The sequence below is a fragment of the Mercenaria mercenaria genome, unplaced genomic scaffold, assembly GCF_021730395.1.
Source record: "Mercenaria mercenaria strain notata unplaced genomic scaffold, MADL_Memer_1 contig_1936, whole genome shotgun sequence".
Taxonomy (NCBI): Eukaryota; Metazoa; Mollusca; class Bivalvia; order Venerida; family Veneridae; genus Mercenaria; species Mercenaria mercenaria.
Genome location: NW_026459956.1, coordinates 19477 through 43835, shown reverse-complemented (window position 1 = coordinate 43835; position 24359 = coordinate 19477). Strand labels below are relative to the sequence as shown.

Below are 24359 nucleotides of genomic sequence, written 5' to 3'. Positions count from 1 at the left end.
ATTCTTAGTAGATATTTCTGTTAAAATGATAATCGAACAAAAGGTAAATTAGCGTTGTTTTATTTTAAATGATAAATCATCTTATATTTCATACAAAAGTTTGTATTTGTGTTAAATCCACTGGCTGCAAAATATTGAATACACTATAAAGTGTGCATTTTTTATAAATTAGCATGTAACATCTTAGTACGGATGGAAACATTCATAGTCATTTTTGCCTCAATTTTTTTGTGAGAGACTCCCTGCCATCTTGTAACAATATCAAATTACAACTAAAAGCCAGTTTCACTATTTAAGTAGAAATTAAATTTCTATATTCTATTTTAGATTGTATTCAAATCACAATGCATTGCATATCCCATATTTTAACACAAATATTCAAGTAGAGTTTTACGAAACACAGAAGTTAACATTAGAGTTTAGTCTTTTTTTATACTGGCTTTGTTTTGTATCCGTAATAAGCACTTTGCATTTTGGATAGAGACATTGGTTATAAAAGGTTGGTACTAAAACAAAATGTTTCAAATAAAACTACCAAATGTATACATTTTTTTTTGGGGGGGGAGGGGGTGGGGGGGAGGCGTTAACGTCGCACCGACACATTTTAGGTCATATGGCGATGTTCCAGCTTTGATGGTGGAGGAAGACCCAAGGTGCAGCTCCGTGCATTATTTCATCACGGGCGGGCACCTGGGTAGAACCACCGACCTTTCGTAAGCCAGCTGGATGGCTTCCTCACATGAAGAATTCAACGCCCAAAGTGAGGCTCGAACCCACATCGATGGGGGGCAAGTGATTTGAAGTCAGCGACCTTAACCACTCGTATACATAATTACGTCACTGTTTTTTTGCAGATGAACATATCATATTCTTCTAAACAAGAGGGTCGTGATGACCCTGAATCGCTAACCTGAGTAATATGAGCCACACTTTTAAATGGAACACTGATGCTTAAATATTGCAAAGTTGGTCAGTAGGTCACATACATGGTCACTGAAAGTCAGTTTTATGATCGGTTTGCAAAACTGTACATGTAATCCAAATTTTAAGGCTATATCTTAAACAACAAGAAAGTCGGTCAGTAGGTCAAGGTCATAGTCAAATGACCCCTAATCGATTGTGGTCATCAGATAATTAAGATTAACAGTCTAGGAAATATGATCTGATTGTTTTAGAATTAAATATTCCTAGTTAACTCATATATAACAAGTGACCCATTTTTAACCCAAAGGGCATAATTTGAACAATCTTGTTAAAGATCTACTAGGCAATGCTGCATACCAAATATCAGAGGCCTAGGCCTTGAACTTTCAGACAAGAAGGTTTTTGTCTCCCTATATAAGAAAATCTGTAAAAAATCCTTTGGAAGCAAAGAATGTAACCAAGAAGAATAATAGGAGATTCGGTTTGATTGAGTCTGTTCATGAGAGGTAATGAAATGTGCAACACCCCTCACGTTAAATATAGGACCCCCAGGTCAGGGCCTCTTTTCACCCCAGGGGCATAATTAGAACAATTTTGATAGAGGGCCACAAGGCAATGCCGCATTTTAAATTTTGAAAGCCTTGGCCTTGCAGTTCTAGGCAAGATTTTCAAAGTGCTTTCCTATATAAGTCTATGTAAAACTTGAGACCCCCGGGGCAGGGCCTCTTTTTGCCCCAATAATTTGAACAATTATGGTAGAGGACCACAAGGCAATGCTACATACCAAATATTAAAAACGTAGGTCTTGTGATTTTAGACAAGAAGACTTTTAAAGCTTTTTCCTGTAGTCTATGTTAAATTTGTGACCCCCGGGGCGGAGTCTCTTTTCACCAAAGGGGCACAATTTCAACAATCTTGATACAAGACTAAAAGATGATGTCACATGCCAAAAATCAAGGTTCCACGCCTTGTGGTATTAGACAAAAGATTTTTAAAGTTTTTCCTTTCGGTTGCCATGGCAGGGAATTCAATTTTTGAAACAATTTTGAAAGTAGGCCACCCAAGGATCATTCCTGTGGCATTTGGTGTAATTCTGTCAAGTGGTTGTACTGAAGATTTTATTTAGAACTTGTTGACGGACGTACGAGCTACGACCGACGCCTGACGACGGACGACAGACATTGAGAGGTCACAAAAGGTCACCATGTGCCTTTGGGTCAGGTGAGCTAAAGAGACATTACTTAGTATGACAGTGCAATATTTTCAAAAAAAGAATATCGTAATTGAGCAGGCTGTTAAGAAACGCCGCCATTTTTCCAAACGAAATTTTATTGAAAAGAGCTGAAGGCAGTAGAACGTGTTGCTAGTTATAAAAAAGGCCTTACCTTGGTTTGGCAAAACTCTCAACAGGCTCTCAATAGTGAAGTGGCCTTGCAAATTGAAAACCTCGTCAAACTGTGAAGCCATTTCAATAGAAATGTTGTCTAAGTGTTGTTGGAACTCCAAGCTGTCTACATAGTTTATAAGACTCAGCAGGGCCTGCTTAGATTGGTATTCTATTGTTAACAAAAGGCATGATTTTTCTACACATGTCAGTTTCACTGATGGAATACTGTTGATTGTTTCTATTGTTTTCCGAACTTCCGGAAAGTCTGGACTTGCTTCTGGTTGACCGGATAATATGGCTGTCAAAAACTTGTCAATAGAATCTTCTGCTTTTTTTTGCTTATCTTTGTCTTCACACACTAGCTGAATCATTATCTCTAGTTCTAAATTTAAGGAGAAAAATCAGTGGTTTCAAGTAATTCTTTTCCTCTGTAGTTAAATTCCATATTAAGTATTGAACGTTAAGCTTAGAAATATATGTTTAACAATTATTCTCAAGTTATCCCTTTAATAATGTGGACACTAGATAGTGGCAATGGCGTGACAGCCTTACTGAGTAGCCAAATAAAAAAAATCCGCAACGTTTATAGCAAAATTACACGTACACAAAGTTCGTTTTAAATTGTTAAATTTACCTTAATAATAAAATCACGCTTATCATTGCTAACAGTACGGTTTTATAATTGAATGTCTTCTTTCAATTTTAATAACGAAGTATTATAAATAAATACCGCAGTTGTCTTTGAGGTTTATATCCACGCTCGTTTCTAATTCAGCTTTTAATCCTTTGTAAAAATCTGAAATAATAGAAATTTATCTCTATAAAAAAAAACAAGTTTTCTTTTATTTTCTGTATAAAAATTTCAAAAAACATAGACATTCGAAAACGTACTTTTTCTTCATTACCTTCCGAAAACTGTATACATGTCCTTTGAAACGTCCTTGACTCAGAAAAACTAAATATATTTTAATTAATAAATGTACATATGCAGAGCAGATATGTTAACGCAAATATATCGACAACGTAAATCTACTGCACAAGGAGGAAAAATGGAAAAAATAAAATCAAGGAACATGATGTGGCATCCCCTTGATTTTGTCGGTGGCAAAACTCTTTCGTGAGTATTTATTTCACAGGACTGTATACAATTAAAAATATCCCCCGCCAGGTGACTGCTACTGCACACATAATACATCAGCTAGCAAACATGAATTAAGATTGCCCTTAAATTTTTACATATATAATTGAATCTGTTAAAGCATTTCAAGGCTTTCTTTTTCATTTTGCTATTGAATAGAGGAATTTTCCATTTAGGTACAACATATTTTTCCATTATTTGTTTTATTACAACGTAACGAACCATATACGCATGTATTCAATTACTTTGCAGAAAGCACAACAACAATAGAAACATCACTTAGGTATCGATTAAACAGGACAGAATACTTATATCAAAGCAGCAGCCAAGTCTCAGTAGGCTTTGAGAACTGCATGCAACTAAGGCAGGAAAAGTGTAAATGGCTTAACATCAAACACAATTGTTTAGGCATAATCTCTTCGAATGAAACGTTTTATTTTTTTTACAGACTACACAGTATGATACATCTTTTCGCAAATGTGTCTTTAGGTTGCCATTAAATGTTAAAACCAAACCTGAATTACAAATATGAAATTTAGCAAATCATTTAGTAAGGTTATGATAGCGGTAGTGTGTGTGTGTTGTTATTGTTCTTTTCCTTTCTTTCTTTCTTTCTTTCTTTCTTTTTCTTTTCTTTTTTGGTAATGTATGCTCTAGTTAAGACTTGAAGAAAACATTTAGTACATGTCGGTTTGTGGGAATATGGGCCACCGTGAGAAAAGTTTTGGGAAATATAGAGACCTATACCACACTGTAGATTGAAGTGAGTTATCGTAATTTCCCATGTTTCTCTTTCCAGAAGCGCGACTGGAAAAAGTTATGACGTCATAAATATGGCGGCTAAAGAGAAAAAAAAGAAAGGCAGAAAATGTATGAGCTGAATGATTAAGTGGTGACAACGTCTTTGAAAACTATGTTATTATTGTAAATATAATATATTTAGTGAAGGTTATCTTTATTCTTGCAGATAAACACTTTTATGAAAAATAAGATGAAATTAAAAATAGAAATAGTCTGATAATCTATCACTTCCATAGTCAAATGGCATACTTATATTATCTATTTACCCTTGTTATCAGTATGAGTGTGTCAGATCAGCTTAAGGTATTAGATCACTAATAGAGAACCTCCTTTTTGAAGAGTATTTAATTCCTACCATAAACCTACTTTTACTGCAAGTCTTAGGGGTCGTAGGTTCAAGCCCTACTGGGACCAAATTTTTTCTCTTTATTTTCCTTTTTTACTAGTAAGTTTTTACTTCTTTCAAGACTTATTCTTGATGTTTTGTACAAAAATGGAAATGAAATCTTATAAGCGATTTTTTGGTGTTCAAAGAGAATTTACTACTTAAACAGAAGGGGTAGAGTTACACATCTTTAAAAATATTGAGTTACGCACGGTGAAAGTTCTCTATTTTGCTTTCACTCTTAGATTATATATTGTGGAAGAAATTTAGGTAGGTTTTACGTCTTCCCTAAGGTTATTTTTAAATGGGGTAAGCAAAATTCAAAACAGAAACACATCATTTGACCTTATTTTTTCAATGTTGAAGCATGAATTCTGTCTCATTAAATCTGTTTACTTGAGACACCATAGAAAAAATGATATTAACATTTCTTTTTTGTGTTTTATAATTGGTTACCAATAGTTTGATGTTTCTTCTATTGAAATTAATGGTAAAATGAGTTTTCTGCAAACGTTTTGAATAGTGGCTATCACTTTGAAATTTGTCTCTACTTTAGCTTGAGGAGATACCGTAAGTTATTCAAAATTTATAAAAAACGACACGGTAAAAGTTGTTTAAAATTTGCAAAATAGTGCAAAACACGGTTACCTTTCAGAATATACCAAGCAAAGGCCATTTTGTAAACATTATTGTTAGTGACCTAATACTTTAACGCCCCGACCATGTGGTCAGAACGCGAAATCAACAGAAAAAATATCTGTTACATGGTGCAATCTTAGGAATGTTATTTTTAATAATACTTTAAAACGTAAATTATTTTATAGTGCAGATTCTCCTATTAAAATCGATCGATACATACTTCCCAGTAAACCTGAGTTAAAGACATCTACGAAATGAATCATCAGAAGATTTCTCTATGTACCTTTTAATCCAGAATACTAAGTGGTATATGATGTCATTGTCGTTTAACGCTTACAGTGTGTTTACGTTTTACATAAGGAAATTTATAGTACTTAAATCTACACCTTGAGTCTTCTAATGACTAGGATTGTGTCACTAATCACAGCCATGAAGTCTGTATTTTCAAAGTCCGCATATATTATCAGCAGGATTATGTTGCATTCATTAATTGCATATACAATCACATTAAGCTCGTTTCATAGATAATATAACCTCTTTTACATGAACAAATACTTATTTATATTATCATATATCTTCATATCTAACTGATATTTTATCCCGCCTGAAACGATTTTGCGATAAAGTATATGTTAACTCTGAAAAAAATGTTGATAGAAAAGTTAAAAACTAACAATTACAAGGTGTGCTGTTAGATGTTTCATATGATTTCTTTATTCTTTATACCCATTTACCTAATGAATGACAAAGGAACTGTATTAATTAAACACATTTTTGTACATTTAATTTCAGTTAAGCCTTTACTCTTTTTTATATTGCTAATTTTTCATGTGAACCTGTGAAGCAGTTTGTCAAACCCTCTCCTTATTGAACAACGTTGATGTCCTGTTAGGGAATGCATTTTTGAGATGTAATAAATAAGTAATCCGTGAGAACTATTTCTGCTTAGCTTGTCGCATATATTACAGTGGCGCCTGCGAGTTTGTTCCCCGAGTTTGCGTGATAACGCGAGCAACTCGCGTGTTGAAGGCGAAACGTGAAACGTGTTGCACGGTTAGAAACGCGTGCATAAACGAGAAATAGTTATTGCGCATGCTCAGCGTGCAGCGTGCGCTGCCGCGCAAATAAATGTTCCCCTGCGCATGCCCAGCGTGCCAAACCGAGAAGGTTAAATGCGCATGCCCAGCGTGCAAAACCGAGCAGTTTAAATACGCATGCTCAGCGTGCAATGGATTTAAGTGTTCATCGGCTTACTGTTCTAGTTTGAAAGATATATGATTTTTCTTTCAAATTTTTTTTTTGATTTGAAATTTATCTTTTTGATCATTTCCGTAAAGATTTTTTTTTTTTGTAAACAGTATACCCGGAAAGTAGTGTAGACAGGATATAGTAGATATTGTCTACGTCATAAAAAGACGGCAGTTCCACTGCTTATCAAAGCGGTGACCCTGAAATTCTATATCGCCAAGAATTTGGATTCGCATTCCATCAGTAAGTGTTGAAATGTAACTAAAGTTACGCTTGATTTTATTGAGCACTATGTACAGTATGATAAACACAGATATAAAATATAGCTTCAGTGTATCTCACATAATTTCGCGCATTTGAAAGATTTTTAATGCAAGCGCGCAAATGTAATTACAATCAAATTGACTAACAGTGGTGACTTCCCTTTAATAATTTTACACCATTTGCTGTCAACGTAGGTGTTGTCATCAGCTGTTGAAAATGTGAAATATTCATGTTGGTTTTACTAGTTCTGCGGTAGGTGCTGTACCTCATTTTACTTTTTAAGTGTATGTATTCCATTTTTCATGATGCTAAGCCTTCAAATAGTGATACCAGTGCAGGGGCGTAGATCTATATTACTCTAAACAGCTAAAGTGTCAACACTGGTCAAGGGAAGCTGTTTTACAGAACTTCACCCAGTAGAGCACACACAGTAGGCAGATCATATATAAAAAAAAGTGTAAATTACGCTTTGAAGTAATGCACAGGTGCTAGACACATAACCAAATATTTTACTTATAGGCCTATATATGTAAAATATTTGGTTATGTGTCTAGCATCTGTGGAAATAATGCATATATGCATGTCTGATAATTTTTAGCATATAAAAACGTAGATCTATATGAAATAACAGAAATGCACGCAATGACCTTTTATTGGCGAAAAAAAAATCTGAATCGTCTGGATGCTTTATGTAACATGAGCACAGTCAGTATTATAATTATAATTCTCCCACATTGAACATAAACACGCATTGAATGGTACTCTATAAACCTAGGTTAAACTATTTTTACAATCAATGTCTGTGTATACAAATAGTTGAGAATTAATACTGATGGTACGGTAGTGTATTTTAAAGTGGCGTTGATTTAAAATATCAACTTCCAGTGTGGGAATAAACAAAATGTCTCTTTCTAAGAATGTATAAGTGAACAATTCGGTAGTGGTGTGAAGCCAAAGCAAGCCAAGGGAAAAAAAGAAGCAAATTAATTAAATGATGAATTGAAACTAAACTGCAAACAAATGCATGGGTGTTACACCAATAAATATGTTATAAAACTGATTTCTGTTTTTTTTTCACATTTATAAATTTTTAAGAGTAAAATTACTTGTAGTCAATTTCAGATATTACCATTTTACTCATTCACAATAAAAATTGTGAGTAAATACTCATTGGCCAAAAAAATTATCTAGCGCTCTGTGTTGGGAAAAAAAAATCACAGTCAAATCAGCACCTTTAAACACACATCTGGGGTTTATTTTTGATTACACAGCACTTAAATTTGTGAAGTTTCAATTTCGAACACTGCGAATTTTGCCTTTGGGGACATGTTTTCAAAGAACTATACAAGTGACGTACTTTAGGGTTATAATATACCCCAAAAATAAGTCGACAATTCGTTTCTCTGCCTTTCTTTCAATTCACCGGAAGCATTTTGATGTTGACCGGTACTTTTCCATCATTTATTTTAACAAGCTGTATGCTAATGAAATTGAATGACCATATTGTAAACCAGTCAATCGTGACCTTCACCTCGGAAAAGAAAGGAGAAAAATTTCGACATTATTAGTTGAATAGTTATATTTTGACGTATTTATAGCATTTGAAACTGTTAAACATGTGTATGTGGTTTAATACAGATATGCTTAAACGCAGTTTATTTTACAAACACGTCATGGGGCTACCGGTATTGGCCATATCCTTTCCGCAGCCTTAACGTAATAAAACATATTAGCGTCTGATGACCCTTTCACGCTTCCATAGAATCAACATTTATTACACAAAATTAATTTTGAAAATATTTCTGAAATGTCTAGGTCTGCAGTTCTCAAATATGGTTATATCTTAAATCCAAGGCATACATGTATACAGACACTCTCAGACAACATCAAAAACAACCTTTTGAATGATTTGATGAAGTTCTAAAAATTATCAGTGTACCCTTGGTCCGTGACGGACCCATTTGGGATTTGTGGGTATCTGAGCTCAACTATCATTTTGTAGATGAAAAGCTGACATGCCGTACTAAAGCCCAGGTAATTTTAGTTTCAATTTGTTACCATGAGCATCCAGATGGGTGACCCCTGCGCGTGCCCCCTGACTATCTACGAATCAAATATGGCTTTCGTTTTCAAGCTTATCGATTTCTACTTTCATTTTCTTTTCTTCCGCAAAAAGCTTAAGGTTGAGTGACTCACTTTTTGTGTTGTCAAAAACATATATATATATGCCTGGCGGATTGCATAAATATGTGCTGGCTGTCCTAAGGTTATGAAAAAATATCTAAATATTTCCTAGGATCACATCAAATTGGAGTAGCCCGGATCTCTACTCTAGACCGAATTCCGGTATTGTATGTTATGGTATAGGACTTGAATATTAAAACAGCAAGAAAGAATGTAGACGGCGTGTAGCTCAGTCAGTAGAGCATCAGAACAGTATTATGAGGCCCCCAGGTTTGAGTCTGTCGGCTGCACATTTTTCTCACCCTTTGACATTTGGCGCCCAGCTTTGGACGGTGATGGTATTACACTGGCTAGTCTCCTATGCCTGTAATTGCTTATATATACTTAAGTACCTGCTGAAAAAAAATTTAAGGAAAAAATTTCAAAATGGTGGGGAAATATGTCACGGTATAGGACTTGCATATTTAAACGGGGAGAAAGTGTGTAGGCGGCAGGGTAGCTCAGTTGGTAGAATATCTGAAAGGTATTCCGAGGCCCTGGGTTCGAATCCGGTCTGACTGCACTTATTACTACCTTGTATATGTGTTCATAACCAGTGTTTAAAGTAATTGCTCTGTAGTATTAGTTATGACTAGTTGTCATAGGATTGTCATTACGGGTTGTTTTTGTAAATATTTCATCTATAACATTAGCTCTTGCTGATGTTTAAAGTATATTTAAATATGTAATTTTATCGAAGAAAAAGTCTAGTTGAATTAAGAGAAAAAGTCTCTCAGAGAAAATGAAAAAACTGTTTTAAAGCCTTACTTGATTACAGGCTGATAAATAAAATCTATAACTCAGTGTAAGTTCTGTAACTAACATTTATTGTCATGAGTACATTAGATTTGTTTTGACTGAATATTAACATTTTGGTATTGACTAAAAAGTTTATTATCAGCTTTGTAGGTTAAATTTATATTTGATGCATTTTTTTTTTGTTACAGGTGTGTGTGCAATTCCACATCTGAGCACTGTAAGGTCTGGCAGCAAAATAAAGATGTATTCAAATGGATCTTGTGCTGTGTCTCACATCTGACATCATACTAGAAAAGGGTATAATCATATCTTTGTTACTATTGCTTATCATGCTTATATTTTACTGTAACTTCACATAAACATTGTCCAGCATTCAAGCAAAGTAAAGTATGTGCAGGGGCAGGGACCATTATACATAAGGACAGTGTTATATTTAGGTTATTTTTAAGGCTAAAGTTTTTCGACAATCTTTGTTTTTCTGTCATATCTTTGTTACTATTGCATATATCTTACTGTAACTTCACATAAACATTGTCCAGCACACAAGCAAAATATGTGCAGGGGCTGGGCCGGTATACATAAGGACAAAGTCACCAAGGTGTTATACTTGGATTATCTTTAAGATTAAAGTTTTTCTGCAACCATTGTTTTTGTGTCATATCTTTGTAACTATGGCTTACATCTTACTGTAACTTCATATAATCATTGTCCAGCATAAAAGCAAAATATGTGCAGGTAATGGACCCTTTAAATACTTAAGGTCAAGGTCACCAAGGTGTTTATACTTAGGTTATTTTTAAGGTTAAAATGTTTTGACAGCCTTTGTTTTCCTGTCATATTTTGTTACTGTTACCTTATATCTTACTGTATCTTCACATAACATATAGCATAGCACACAGCATACAAACAGCTGCGCCTTTACCAAAGTCAAGGTCACCAAGGTGTTTATACTTAGATTATTTTTAAGGTTAAAGGTTTTCGGCAACTTTTGGTATTTTCTGTCATGTATTTGTTACTGTAACTTATATCTTACTGTAATTTCATATTAACATTGCTCCAGCATACCAAACAAAGACTGTGCATGGGCTGGTCCCATATACCCAAGGTCAAGGTCAAAAAGTTGTTAGACATGGAATTATTTTCATTTTTATTATTTTTCAAAAGCTTCGTTTTATATAGACATATCTTTAGCTGCTTAAAATTAAAAATATTTCTTTATTATTATCACCTGCATGTGTAGTTACATTCCTCATAGCTCTGATTGTATTTTTACAGAAATATGCCCCTTTCATTCTTAAAGATTTTTTGCAGTCTTCGCTCTGTGGATATAACTTTACTACAACATAAGATAAAGATTTGAAACTTAAGATGTATCTTTATCATCATCATCTGCATGTGTGATAACAATCCCCATAACTCTGATTTGTATTTTTGACAAAATTATGCCCCTTTCATACCTTAATTTTTTGACAAATTTTGTTTTCTGGGCATAACATTGGTACTTTATAAGATAATGACTTGAAACTCAAAATATATCTTTACCATCGTCATCTGCATGTCTGGTAACAATCCAAATAAATCTTATTTGTGTTCTTGACAGAATTATACCCCTTAGTGTATCTTCCTTTTAAAGTTGAGATATATATTAATTTTACTGTTAGGTCGCCGAATAGTGGAGCGTGCTGTCTTACGGACAGCTCTTGTTTAAAATTCTGTTTTAAATGTAATACTTTGTCACAAGCAAGATCTAATTAGGTCAAATTTTGCTTCAGTTGAGCGACTAAGGCCCACTTGGGCCTCTTGTTTTCTGAAGTCTTGTTATAAAACTTACTGAATGATTTTCTAGTCAATAGTCGGTAAACAAACAACAGGTACAGTAAACAGGTAAATTTTAACTTCTAAAAAATTCTTACGCGTAATTTAGGCGACGGGTACACAGGATTCGCGTTGTAAAACATTTATTAATGCAGATTATCTCCAAATTTTCAGAATCGCTAAAGAACATATATAGCTATATGGCCCAGAGCATTTTTAGTAAGAGAATATAATTAAAATAAGCAAAATCACATAGAACGGTCGAATTTTGATAAAACAACCGCATAATTTCATACAGCGCGATCGTAAATATATTTTCTATACAATACGTAAAGTAATTAATATTGATATAATAATTAAACTTAGACTTTGGACTATAAAGTGCAAAAAAAACAGATCTGAAAAACATCAAAAAATGACAAAATGACAGCACATAGAGTAAAACGGTATCAGTAAAGTACATTCAAAGTTTACGAGTATATAGAATAAGCATATTTATCGATATGACACATTTATGCAGTAGGCGTGGCGTGTAATCTATAAATAACCCGTGTACTGTCAACAATCGGACGTTATAAATGCTATGTTTTAGATGTGGTTTTAAAGTTTTAAAGTTTTAAAAAGTTTACTGATAATAAAATAAAGTAGTAGAGTGTGGTCAGTGGCAGTTCATCTCAGGCGTTTCAGGAGTGTAAGAAAAGGTACTCGCGGCTCTTACCTGGATGAAAAATTTAATAAATTAAATATATATCTCATAATCTATTTATTATTTTGGCAATTTAGACACAATTTAGGGGGATATAACATTTAAAAAACATTACAATAACAATAAATACTCCAGCCAAGACCCAGACATGTTCCCAAAACTAACACCCTTGCCTTGAATTAATGCATCCTTTTTATTATATCGTATAAATCTAATATTTTGGAAATAATCCAGACACCGACCTGTATCTGGCAACGGGTCTCAAAATTCAAATCTCACTGGGCCTACGTTTGATTAGTTTGACTGGAAACAGTCATAACTACGCAGCGCAGCGTAAACAAATAAAAATGATTAAAACAAAACAAAACAATCCAGTCAATAATCTAAGCTGTGATCTTTCAGTGCAGACCTCGGGCAAAACTTTTGCACACTGATCTTAAAACTGACTTTCAGTGACCATGAACGTGATTTACTGACCAACTTTCTAACTCTTTAGCATCAGTTTGCCTAAACATGTGGCTCATATTACTTAGGTGAGCGATTCAGAGTCGTATGACCATGTTGTTTTGTAAAGATATTTAAATAATTCGTCCTATAACTGATTCTATTTTCTGGTGTAAGTTTGTATTCTACTTTATTTATTTTTTCTATTACTCATTACCAGGGGCAGGTCATACAAATACAATATTTACGACTTTATTGTTCTTTTTACAGGTCATGTAAACGTAACAAAAAGTCATGCGAATGGACATCAAATGTTGACACATATCGGTATTTGAGACTTAAATATTCAGGATATAACTTCATAAAACTGGCGGATTAAACCAAAATGCGAAGGTGCTTTCGAATGGCAAGTAAAACAGTTGTGTCTCTTCGTAGGAACGATGATACAATATTTACGTATGCATTCAAATGATGCTGTTCAAGGTAACAATCAAATGATGCTGTTCAAGGTAACAAGAAGAAGTTAACATTTGGCAGTGTGAGAAAGGCAATTTACTGCATGACGGGAAATGATATTTGCATGCATATTTTATCGGAGGCAGCTGCAAAACCACCAACAGGAAACTCTTTTTGATATTATGTTGTGATAGACTATTTGACTGTTTTCGGCCCGCTTTGGCGAGACGGTATTACGATAGTTTTATATGAAAATCTGCGATAAAGTCCGGAAATCTCGCTTGTGGAGAGAAGAAACTCGATTATGATGTTCCCGCTAAGGAAAAAAAAATCTTGCGTCGAACCAGAAGCTGTGTGAATACATCCCCGAGAAGAAAGTCACTACGTCGGCCAGCTGCAGTTTTTTACCATCATCTGAAGATAGTATCTTTCAGGAATAAAGGCTTTTGGCTGGACCAGTTACTCTGCCTAACTGTAAACTCATTTTCTCTGTCTCCCCTTTCCCGGTGGTGCTCAAATTCCGGAGCTCTCGATCCATAGGCAGACGCCATACGACTGAGCTATCATGGCACACGATTCCGTTAACAGTGCTGTGATTGTGTCTAATTGTAGAGCGATGTTTAAAAATGTTAAAATAATTATTTACGACGTTAAGTCAGCAACAGCAACATACTAGCGTTTTTATAAAGCTAAGCTTGTTTTACAATTAATGTGCGAAGCCACTGCTGCAGACGACAATTTATATTGGAAGCGAGACAAGAACAGACGAATACAATACATATCACTTCGCGCTAAGGTAACCACGTAGACAGTTTGTTGAGGTATTGACTCATTAAAGCTATTTTGACCTTGTCTGCACAGTAGCAGCTTCATTTATGATTTTACTCTAACTAAACTTGCGCACAACTTGTAACACCACAAGATCTTGGTTCCATTCTTGAACTGGGCAGATTCCATCATGGATTCTATAGAGTTATGGCCCCCCAAAGGTCCAAAATTGGCTATGTTGGCCTTTGCAACCTATAGAGATTTCTTTTATGGTTTGACTTGATACGAACTTCCCAAAAAAAGCTTCAACAACAATAAATCTTGGATTCCATGAGTTATTTTATATCTGATTACCTCCCCTGATCGTCATCAAAATGGATTTATATCAGTAAGTACTTATAGGACTTATTTGAAATTTCATTATTGGTCTTACTGGCTTACGGAAGGTCGGTGGTTCTACCCAGGTGCCCGCTCCTGATGAAATAGTGCACGGAGGGGCACCTGGGGTCTTCCTCACCATTAAAAGCTGGAAAGTCGCCATATGACCTAAAATTGTGTCGGCGCGATGTTAAACCCAACAAAATAAAAAAATAAAATCATTATTGTCATTAGTTGGATTGAGACAATCAGGGTAGGTAACTATGGACTGATTTCAAATTACCTCCCTTTATTTGAAATTAAAATGTATATATCTCCGTAACCAACGAAGATAATGATTTGAAATTGCATTTATGTCAACAGACAGACTTGGACAATCACTGAAGATACATATTGGCTGAATTTATGACAAATTACCTGCCTTTATTTTTTATCTAAACGAGGACACCTTAGCATCTTCAAATGAGATTTGTTTGAAACGTTATTTATGTCTTTCATGGTAAGAAATAATCGTATTAGGTAACTTTTGATAGAACATTTATCGATATAAATACTTTACTAATATATTGTTGTATAGGCTTGTACTCTGTATCTTCTACATGCATATACCAATGCATCATTACTTCCCCTGATTTTAATAAAAATGGATGTTGATAGAACTCATTTGAATGTCATTATTGTTTTTAGTTTGACTGAGGCAACCAGGGTAGATGGTGTGGACTGATTTTATGTCAAATTACCTCCCTTGTAGCCCGCCGCTTAGCTCAGTAGGTAAGAGCGTTGGTCTACGGATCTCGGGGTCGCGAGTTCGATCCTCGGGCGGGGCGTATATTCTCCGTGACTATTTGATAAACGATATTGTGTCTGAAATCATTAGTCCTCCACCTCTGATTCATGCGGGGAAGTTGGCAGTTACTTGCGGAGAACAGGTTTGTACTGGTACAGAATCCAGGCATACTGGTTAGGTTAACTGCCGCCGTTACATGATGAAATACTGTTGAAAAACGGCGTTAAACCCAACAAACAAACAAAAACCTCCCTTTGTTTCAAATTAAATGGTTGTATCTCAGTAACCAATGAAGACACTGATTTGAAATGTCATTTGTGCCATCAGATGGACTCGAACATAGGGTAGATAACTTTTGACTGAATTTATGACAAATTAACCCCCTTATTATTTGTAAACGATATATAAGTATGTAAGGAATATCGTGTTAGTAAAAAAAATGCAGCATTTGAGCCTAGGACCCTCTATGTCAAAACTTGATCATATCATTTGAGCAATGGTACTCCGGTGAGCGATACAGGGCCATCATGGCTCTCTGGTTTATTTTGTAATTGGAAAACGCACCACGTAGAGGTTGCTTATTACGAAAATGATTTTTTGTTTTAAAAGGATAATTACTTTAAAATATTTTGTGTTTTTAGGATAGATGATACATTGGTTTTTATCACATGACGTGTTTAAAACATGTAAAGGTAGCTGTTCCTGTTTTATTTTGCTTCTTACTGTATTTTCTTTCGATATAAATAATATTTTATAGTATCAATAAAGTTGATGTTTCATGTTGAGATTTTAGATATTTATATCGCTTTGTCTGTCCGTTCGACCTTTACTCACATTTTGCTACTGATGCATTTCCAACTTTTAGAAACATCTCTAAACCAATAAAGCGGGACAGCTCTATCTATCATGACATCAATAATCCCAATATCAGCGCTACCAGATGCATTCGTCGATTTCCGTATTAATTGTTGTTGTTGTAGTAACACGGGGAAGGGGGTCGATAATTAACAGCTTTGATCATTTTCTGATGCATTTTCTAGTGGGCGGTTTGCGAAACTTGAATGGAGTTTTGATAATATTAAAGTGTCGAAAATTTATATTATACTTTATCAGTTGTCAAATAAATGTGATATTTAAGAATACGAAAATCAATGTTATCTAAAATATTTAGAAATTGTTACATTTTATACATCAAACACATAAATTTACGTTCTTTTCAATACATGAAACATCATGTTAAACATATTTCTATGTACAAAAAAAAAAAAGAAATGTTTACACACAAGAAACAGTCTGTAAATAAAATAAATATTCAAGAATATTAATAGGCCATCTAAAGAATTTTAAAAGCGTAACATTCTTTAAAAAAATCTAACATAAATTTACGATCAGTGTAGATCCGTGCAGACTGATCATGATTGCACTGTTTGCCATTCAGCCAGTAACTTTTTGGTTTTGCACCTCATTTCATAATTTATGGTACTGTCCAAATTGAAAGATAGACACGTTCAAAATAGAAATTTAGCATGGTAAGGATTAATTTTCTAATATCGTGCTTAAATAGAAATATCATATTTGCGTGACTTGAATAAGTACTGCTGACAAATAATACTACCATAGTATATTTTAACTATAAATACATTAAAAAAAATCAGCATTAAATAACAATAACTTAAACAATAGCTCAATTTTAGAATAGTAATTACTTAAGTTTTTTTCATGAAATTTGGGCCAGGAGCTTTACTTAGTAAATATTTACGGAACAAATCTATTAACGATTTATGGTATAATCTAAATTCATAGATGGACAAGTATAATATATTGCTGTGAATTCTAAATTTCCTACTGTCATACGATTAATAAGATAAGGGTAAAAATCATAAAAATAACTCCGAAGGAAAGGGGAAAGACTATAGAAAAGACAGAGAAGAAAGTGAAATATATACATATCAACACAAAAACATACAAATACCTAACAGTATCACTTAAGGTAATTGGGGTGACGTATTTTTATGACCCGATTTGAAACAACACTGACCGGATATTGTTTACCCCTAGGCAATATTGTAATCATTCTCATCCATCAGAGGTCCGTCAAAATCCCGAGACGTTCATCCGGGAAACCACGATATACCTCTGGTATGCGACAAATGTATTGTAACACACAGTAATATCAAACGGTAGTTTTAAAACATATGTTACAATTAAATTATATTATGCTAAATGTGTGCAACTTTGGACTAAAAAGAATAATAGATAACGCAATTGTAACGAATAATTAAAAAATGTATCAAAATTACGCATTAATTTAAGAATACAGAATAAAATATAGCTTATATAGGCAAATTTATCGGTTTTCCGACAGATCGATGTTGCAAAAAGTCGTAATGTACAGCCGACATTTCATTGAAACTAAAGATGCACATAGATATCGTTTTAGACGAAGTGCATCTTACAAGAACCTGATGTCTGTGTTGAAGAGTGCTCTGATTATATTTCCATTTATGTAGCTAATATTTTCTTGTCCAAAAGTACTAAGAACATCTCGGACAGTTTAACTTACATGAGATGCAGAGCAGTACACAAGAACAGTTTCTACGTTGAATGCATTTAAAATTATCTCCATTTTTTACTTAATTCTTCCCCGGGCCAATGCGTCATTTTCGAAAATGGTAAGTTGAAATCGTGATGAGACAAGTAAATTGCACGAGAATCTTTATTCAATTTAGGTCATATCTGAAACTGTTTCCTTTTTGCCAAAAGCGGAAGAATATTGTTTTTGTGTTGCCCGTCCGGCTGTCAGTCTGGGTGTTTATAATACTGATTGTATTTAAGCTGAATCGCTACATTTTACATCACGTATTATCCACTTGACCAGGTAAATGCAGTTTATGCCTTGATTTTTTTAATAAACATGAAAATAGTATTCAAGTTAAAATCACCAGATGTCATATAAGTGATAATTTAGCATAGTGCAACTACACATTGGTTGATCATGATGTGTGTGCAGGGGCGGGGTGGTGGGCTCTTTGGCCGAGTGGTTCGTGTCGTTGAAGTCAACAAATATGCGCGTGCGTTACAATCTGTATGCTATTTCTAGGGTACGCCCCCTCGGAAAGAGATGGATCAAAGAACTATAAAAATACATTTTTTATAGCTCTTTGGATAGATATATCTCAAGTGGTGCAATCCGACGTACATATCATTGATTGAGCCTTCTCTTTTGTCACAATATCATCTTTGAAGTCTGTAAATTCTAATGAAATCTCAAAGAAAATGAAAACTATATAATCGAACCTTCGTTACTGGAGAAATTTCTCGTTCTGCCGACAAACACGACCAAATACACAGAACTATGAATAGCAATTTAGATGGAAAAGCAAATGGTAAAATTTGCTGTGGCCGAATTATTACGGTTCCCCTCCCATTTTTTTTTGTATCAATGAAATATACATTACTCTGTATTGCAGAAATAGGTCTACAACTGTTTGAAAATTTTAGGAAATGTATAAGTCAGGTAGGTAATAGTCTTACTAATACGTTTATATTTTTATTAGCCAGTAAAGCTTTTCGTCTGACGAGAAAATCATCCCCCAACCCGCGTTTTTCTAATGTTTGAACGTAATTTCCGATTTGACAGTAAAACTTGAAAAAATTGATAATTATGTTAAAACACACTAAAAACACATTTTGTTAAAGTTTAATGAATGACTTTTTCGGACCTCGGGCAATATTTTCCCACTTTTTTACCGGCAAGCGATCCCTCAAGTTTATAATTGCATCAGGTCAGAAATAAATTTCCTTCAAGTTACGAGTTTAGTAACAGGAAATATACCGTTGTACTTTAGACCAGTTAAATAGCATAAACTGTGGACCGACGACTTAAATAAGGTGATATTTTATAAAAATTTATCCTACACGAGAATGAAAAAGGGTCCCCATAATACGAACACATAGTCAAAATATATTTGGTCCGTTTTGACATTACTTATCGCAAAATTTTCCATTCTTTCACATAATTTGAATTCCTTTCCCCAAATATATGACAAAGTGCACCCGCATGAACACTATGGTGTTTAATTACAAAAAAGAGTGTTTTTTTTTTCTTTTTTCTTTTTTAATTGACACATAGACTTAGTGCGTTTATTCTATTAGAAGGGTTCGGTTTTAACTGCATGAAGATAGTTTAAACAGCTGTTCTTCTATTTACCCCAATATTTGCAATATAGAGATATTGCCCGAAGCTATTCGAGACTAAAATGTACTAATTGTGAGACTCTCATTGTGATTAGGTAGATCACAAACAACACATAACGTTTCGCCAATGGCGGTATTGCACTTTGATCCTCTGACTGGCAGGATGGGATATTGTGTCATCCGGTTTTCATTAATTTTTTAGCGGGAGTAGCATTCTGCGCATGTTTAAATGTGTATAAGTTTTAGTAACTATGATAGTGTATGTACAATTTGCGAAAAGAACTTATGTTTCTTCTTTTTATTACGATATTTTTTAGAGACATGCCTTATGATAAATTTTCTGATTTTCGTTGAATATTATAGTTGAATAATAAATTACATATTATAATATAAAGTTACGCATTTCTCCCGTTCTTTTTTGATTGATTTTTAGACAGATGAGAGTTTATAGTACATACTAGGAAGAAAAAAATGTATCTAGCTCCCGTATAAAAACTGTATTTTTCCCCTAATGTGAATAATCTAGCCTGTATTCTGTGACAGAGTTTAGTTCAGCGTAATTTAATATTTATAATTATTCAGTCATCAAAAGTTATTTAAAATAGTTCATACAAGAATAATTTGATAACTAGGTATACACTCATCCTTGTAACAGCGGATTAAAAACGCAGCAAAATCCATTAAAAATGTAATAAGATCATCACCGAGGCATTTGAAAATATATGGATAATTTCATCTTGTACTTCTTTTTATTATCTGTTCATATACAGTATGTTCTTTGATTTCATTTTTGTTGTGCGCATGTATGTTCAGTCTGTGTTTAAAATAATAGAGAAGTTCACTGAAATGGAATTAAAAATGTATTTTAACACTTGTTTAGAACGAAACGATATGACATTAAAAAAAAACACTTTTATATTTGTTCTTAAAGACAAAGTTTTAATCTGTAATTAAGGAGGACCAATTAGTAAATATGTTTTGATTCCATTTAAACTTTGAAATGGAAGCAACAAAAGTTAAAAACATCCACTTGTGATCATACACAGGCATCATGCAGACGACGCAAGCTGCGCGTGCGCTTTACCATCTCCAATCTACACGCTGCGCATGCGTATAATGCAAAAAAATTCGTCTCCCGCTTTCGCACGCTTACACGGTTTAAAACTAATTTGATTGGTTGCACGATTAACTAAGCGTGTAACGTGAAACGTTTATGAATGGTGCCACGCAAGGGTTTAATCGTGTGCACGGGGAACCAACACGCGGGCGCCACTGTATATTGTCACGTTATAAACAGTCAGGTGAGGTTGTTATATCAACAATAAATTACGCATTCTTGATAACGTTTTCAAATACGAACAATCAGTTGTTGCTCGAATAACTGACATGTTATGCCAGGGAGGTGCAGTTATTAAATGTAACTAACAAAATTAATCAAAGACTACAATACTGCATCGCTTGGGATTGGCATACATGTATCTCCATATCTAAAATTGATTTAAGTACATTGATTTACTCAAGCTTTTATTCTATATAGCTGGGGTGTGGGAACGTATTCTGCTGTCGTTCTGTTTTCTGCAATGACATGGAGAACATGCGCAAATGGTTTGTTAAAAGCTTTAAAAAGATCCCTTGAAAGTATAGAACTCATCTAATCATAATTATAGAAGACTCGGTTTGACTAAGCGTGTTCATGAGAGGTTTAGAAAGGTGAAGTACCCTCACGCCCTTCATAACTAGCTTAAGCGGAATTCTATTGTGATTATATTAAATGAACTCTATAAAACTAAAGGACCAGAGGTTTTTCATAGAGTAATTTACCCAATCATTTTTTGTGTTTCACATCACGTGCCTTTAGTTTCCCTTGCGTGAATAAGACATTCAGTAGTGAGCATCGTTACCAAACTACTGTTTTAAGCACACCAGAGTTGTTTTGCAAGTGGCCGTATCAAGACGTTGCCGCACTGCGTTCTTTATGCTTTACTTTGTTCATGTATTTATCATGTTCTAAACTATACATGTATTGCTTCAGTAGTACGGTTTAAAGAGTCGTTGCAGAGTATATCACATATTGGATCTGTTGAGAAATACTTTCAGTTGCAGAGAAGGAATGATGAAAACAATATAATGAAATGACTACCCCTTGCCCCTGATGCCCTTCCTTCTGCAATTAGCTGAACGTAATTGCGGAAAGCCCATATTAAACTCAGAAAGTTTTAAATGCAGGTGTAATAGATAATTCTGTTTGTAGATGGCTTTGTTATCGCGGGGCTGAAGACGAATTATGTAGAACACTTTCAGTGTTGATGTCAAATCTTAACGAATATAATTAATCAGTAACTCTGAATAATTAAGAACACTATCATGAATCCAACACTTGCATTAATTAAAAAAAATTGTTAAACTTCTACTGGCATAACCGTTTCGATCATGCTTAAATCTAATCAAAATGAACTTGCAAACAATGCATGTAATTTGCACATGATCTTATAATAAGAGCATAGACAACTATTTTGCCCACATTGATTTGTAATACATTTCAAACTCCTTTCCTTCTAGGTACTTATTGAAAGCAGATATTGGTAACATATATTCACTTATTGTATGTTATATTTCTTGTAACTTTCGGAAATAAACTTATTTCAAATTAAACACCATAAGAACAGTCGAAAATAGTTAATATCAAGAGGTAGAAGCGACGTGTATTGTAAATTCAGTGGGTGGGGTACACATTAAACAGTTACAATAAATTGAATATATTTCTTCCTGAGCAAGTGTAAATATAAATATTTTAGATGTCTCATTTGGCTTGTTTTATGACATGATGTTCGATAACATAAGCAGTTTTAATGATTTTTTTTTTTCAGAAATTATTCAGCAGTATTATTTTCGTAACCGGTCGTTATATTGATGACGTCATTTCCGGATCCAGTCGTGGTCCCCAGAAGAGATACATATATATTGTTTTTGTCTTAGACCAAGGAATAATTTGGTATATGTGGCTATATTTCTCAACTTCTTTCGAGCGGGATTACAAATGACCGTGGACTAATTTTAACAATAATGCGCATGTGTGAACACAAATGCTCAACTATAAAATAAACTTTTAGTACATTTTAGTACACAATAGTGAAATTACAATTTTTACTGCAGTTTTATATATTAAGACCTTAACACAGAAAAATACATGACAAAAAGGTACCTCTGTGTACATCATTTATACTCTTAAAGCCCAAGCCTGGAACTTTTAGCTGGTTGACGTATTTATCAACGTCCGTTGGATCTGTTGTCCGGTACTCTTCTATCAACCTCCTACATTCTGTTTCTACTTCACCACCAATACTCTCAGACAGTACGGTTAAACTGGTGACTAAATCTTCACGATGATGATTAAATCGTTGATCATTACTAATTGCATACAATGCAGTATATGCGTAGTTTCTCCGTGAATCTCTGATAGCGTTTACTTTGCTCAGTTTATTTTCTTTGATCGAGCTACCAAACACAGTTGTGATAACTATGGCAAGCAGGTAGAGGTCCCAATTCTTCGTTTCTGTGTTGATTAGCATTGGGTTTTCGCGAGGATAAATCTGATTTACCATTGTTTGGTTGTCACCAAGCTTTTTTCAGCAACAATGCACGATTGTCGGATAGTACTCTACACAGGATACTGTTTTGCTTTCGAACGAGTTTGTCTAAATACGCGGACAGGCAACATTTCCCACCTTTCAGCAAGAGTTTTATGTACCGGAAGAATGGCCCTTGTTTCGTCTTCAATAAGTGAGTGAACTCTGAATCGAAATAAGCACGCACATTAAATGTCTTTTGTGCAGTGAATTTTTGTAATGAATGTGTTACGCTTTATATTTACTGCCATGTTTTCAAATCGTTTTATATCAGTTGCAAACAATATGTCAAACAGTGTTACAGTGAATTGGTTATACCAAGTGGATATTTCATTTGATACAGCTATCAATTTTGAACTTCCTGTCCTGTCTTCTTTGACTTTTGAATATGTTTCACAATTTTTATTATGTATATTGATATGACAATCATGATAATTATCAATGAATTGAATTACATTTTCTGACCGAGCTATATTATATTGCAGCTACATAAAAGATGCCAAATTACGTTCATTGTCATGCGTGAGTTATATTAGCACCTTTCATTACTCCTCCATAACACTGATTTGATACAACCTAAAATAGAAATTCTTGTCAAAGGACTGAACACAATGCCTTCATAACAGTAGCAATTTCATTTCTTGAGGATTGTCAAAATGAACACTTAATTCGCCTACCTTGTAATGCGTTCTGTACTTTCGTTACCTGTAGGAAAAGGAAAAAAATGTCTTTAAATGACAGCCTGCACGTATCTCAAATTAAACGAAGAAACACATTAATCTATTCATAAAACGTACATACATTTTAATTAACAACCGACAGAGCATGTCATATTCTAGCTAAAACATTTCACATTCAGGGATGTTTATCATGAATCTTTGAGCAGAAACGTCCGTATTGAAACCTAACCAGAACAGTCATACTATAATTTTATCAATTCACATGCCACAGACTATCCTATTACTTTTTAACCTATTTTCTTTGATCTGACACAAAAAAATCACGCAACACTATTTAAAGACAAGTTATAAACACAAAATTCAAATGGGTACCGTTGTCTGCAACATTTTACCCACCATTGCAATTGTCCAGTGACTGGGACATTCTTCATTTTGAAAACAAATAGACAGTATAGAATCGTTACTTATTGTTTTTTTGTGAATTAAAACTTTCTAAGGTATGTAGATTATAAAATTCGAAAAATTACACATAATGCTCATTTTAATCAACTATTTGTAAATGTGTCAAAAACTTAATCAAATTTCTTTTCAAAAGAGGATTCAATGCGATAATCGTTAAACATGTTTGGTGACTGACTCATCCGCAGGTAATCGCTAAGATTTCTTATTCGATAAGGCGATGACTAATAAATGTGAGACTCTTTGATGCTTTTCTCCTAAATCCTACAAAAACG

At 34.1% G+C, this 24359-nt stretch overlaps 1 protein-coding gene and 1 long non-coding RNA gene across 2 annotated transcripts; one reads left to right on the top strand and one right to left on the bottom strand.

Moving 5' to 3' along the window:
* Nucleotides 1-2309: 2309 nt before the first annotated feature.
* LOC128552008 (uncharacterized) lies at nt 2310-23106 on the bottom strand (the record flags this gene model as incomplete). The annotated part of the gene is made up of 3 exons (XM_053532994.1): nt 22522-23106; nt 3042-3107; nt 2310-2693 (listed from the first exon to the last, which is right to left on the bottom strand). Coding segments are annotated over exons 1-3 (850 nt in total), but the record flags the coding sequence as incomplete, so codon positions are not given.
* Nucleotides 6966-13653, top strand: LOC123562725 (uncharacterized). Its single transcript, XR_008368946.1, has 3 exons — nt 6966-7038; nt 9957-10065; nt 13004-13653. It is a non-coding gene; the product is annotated as an uncharacterized LOC123562725 (long non-coding RNA).
* Nucleotides 23107-24359: the final 1253 nt, after the last annotated feature.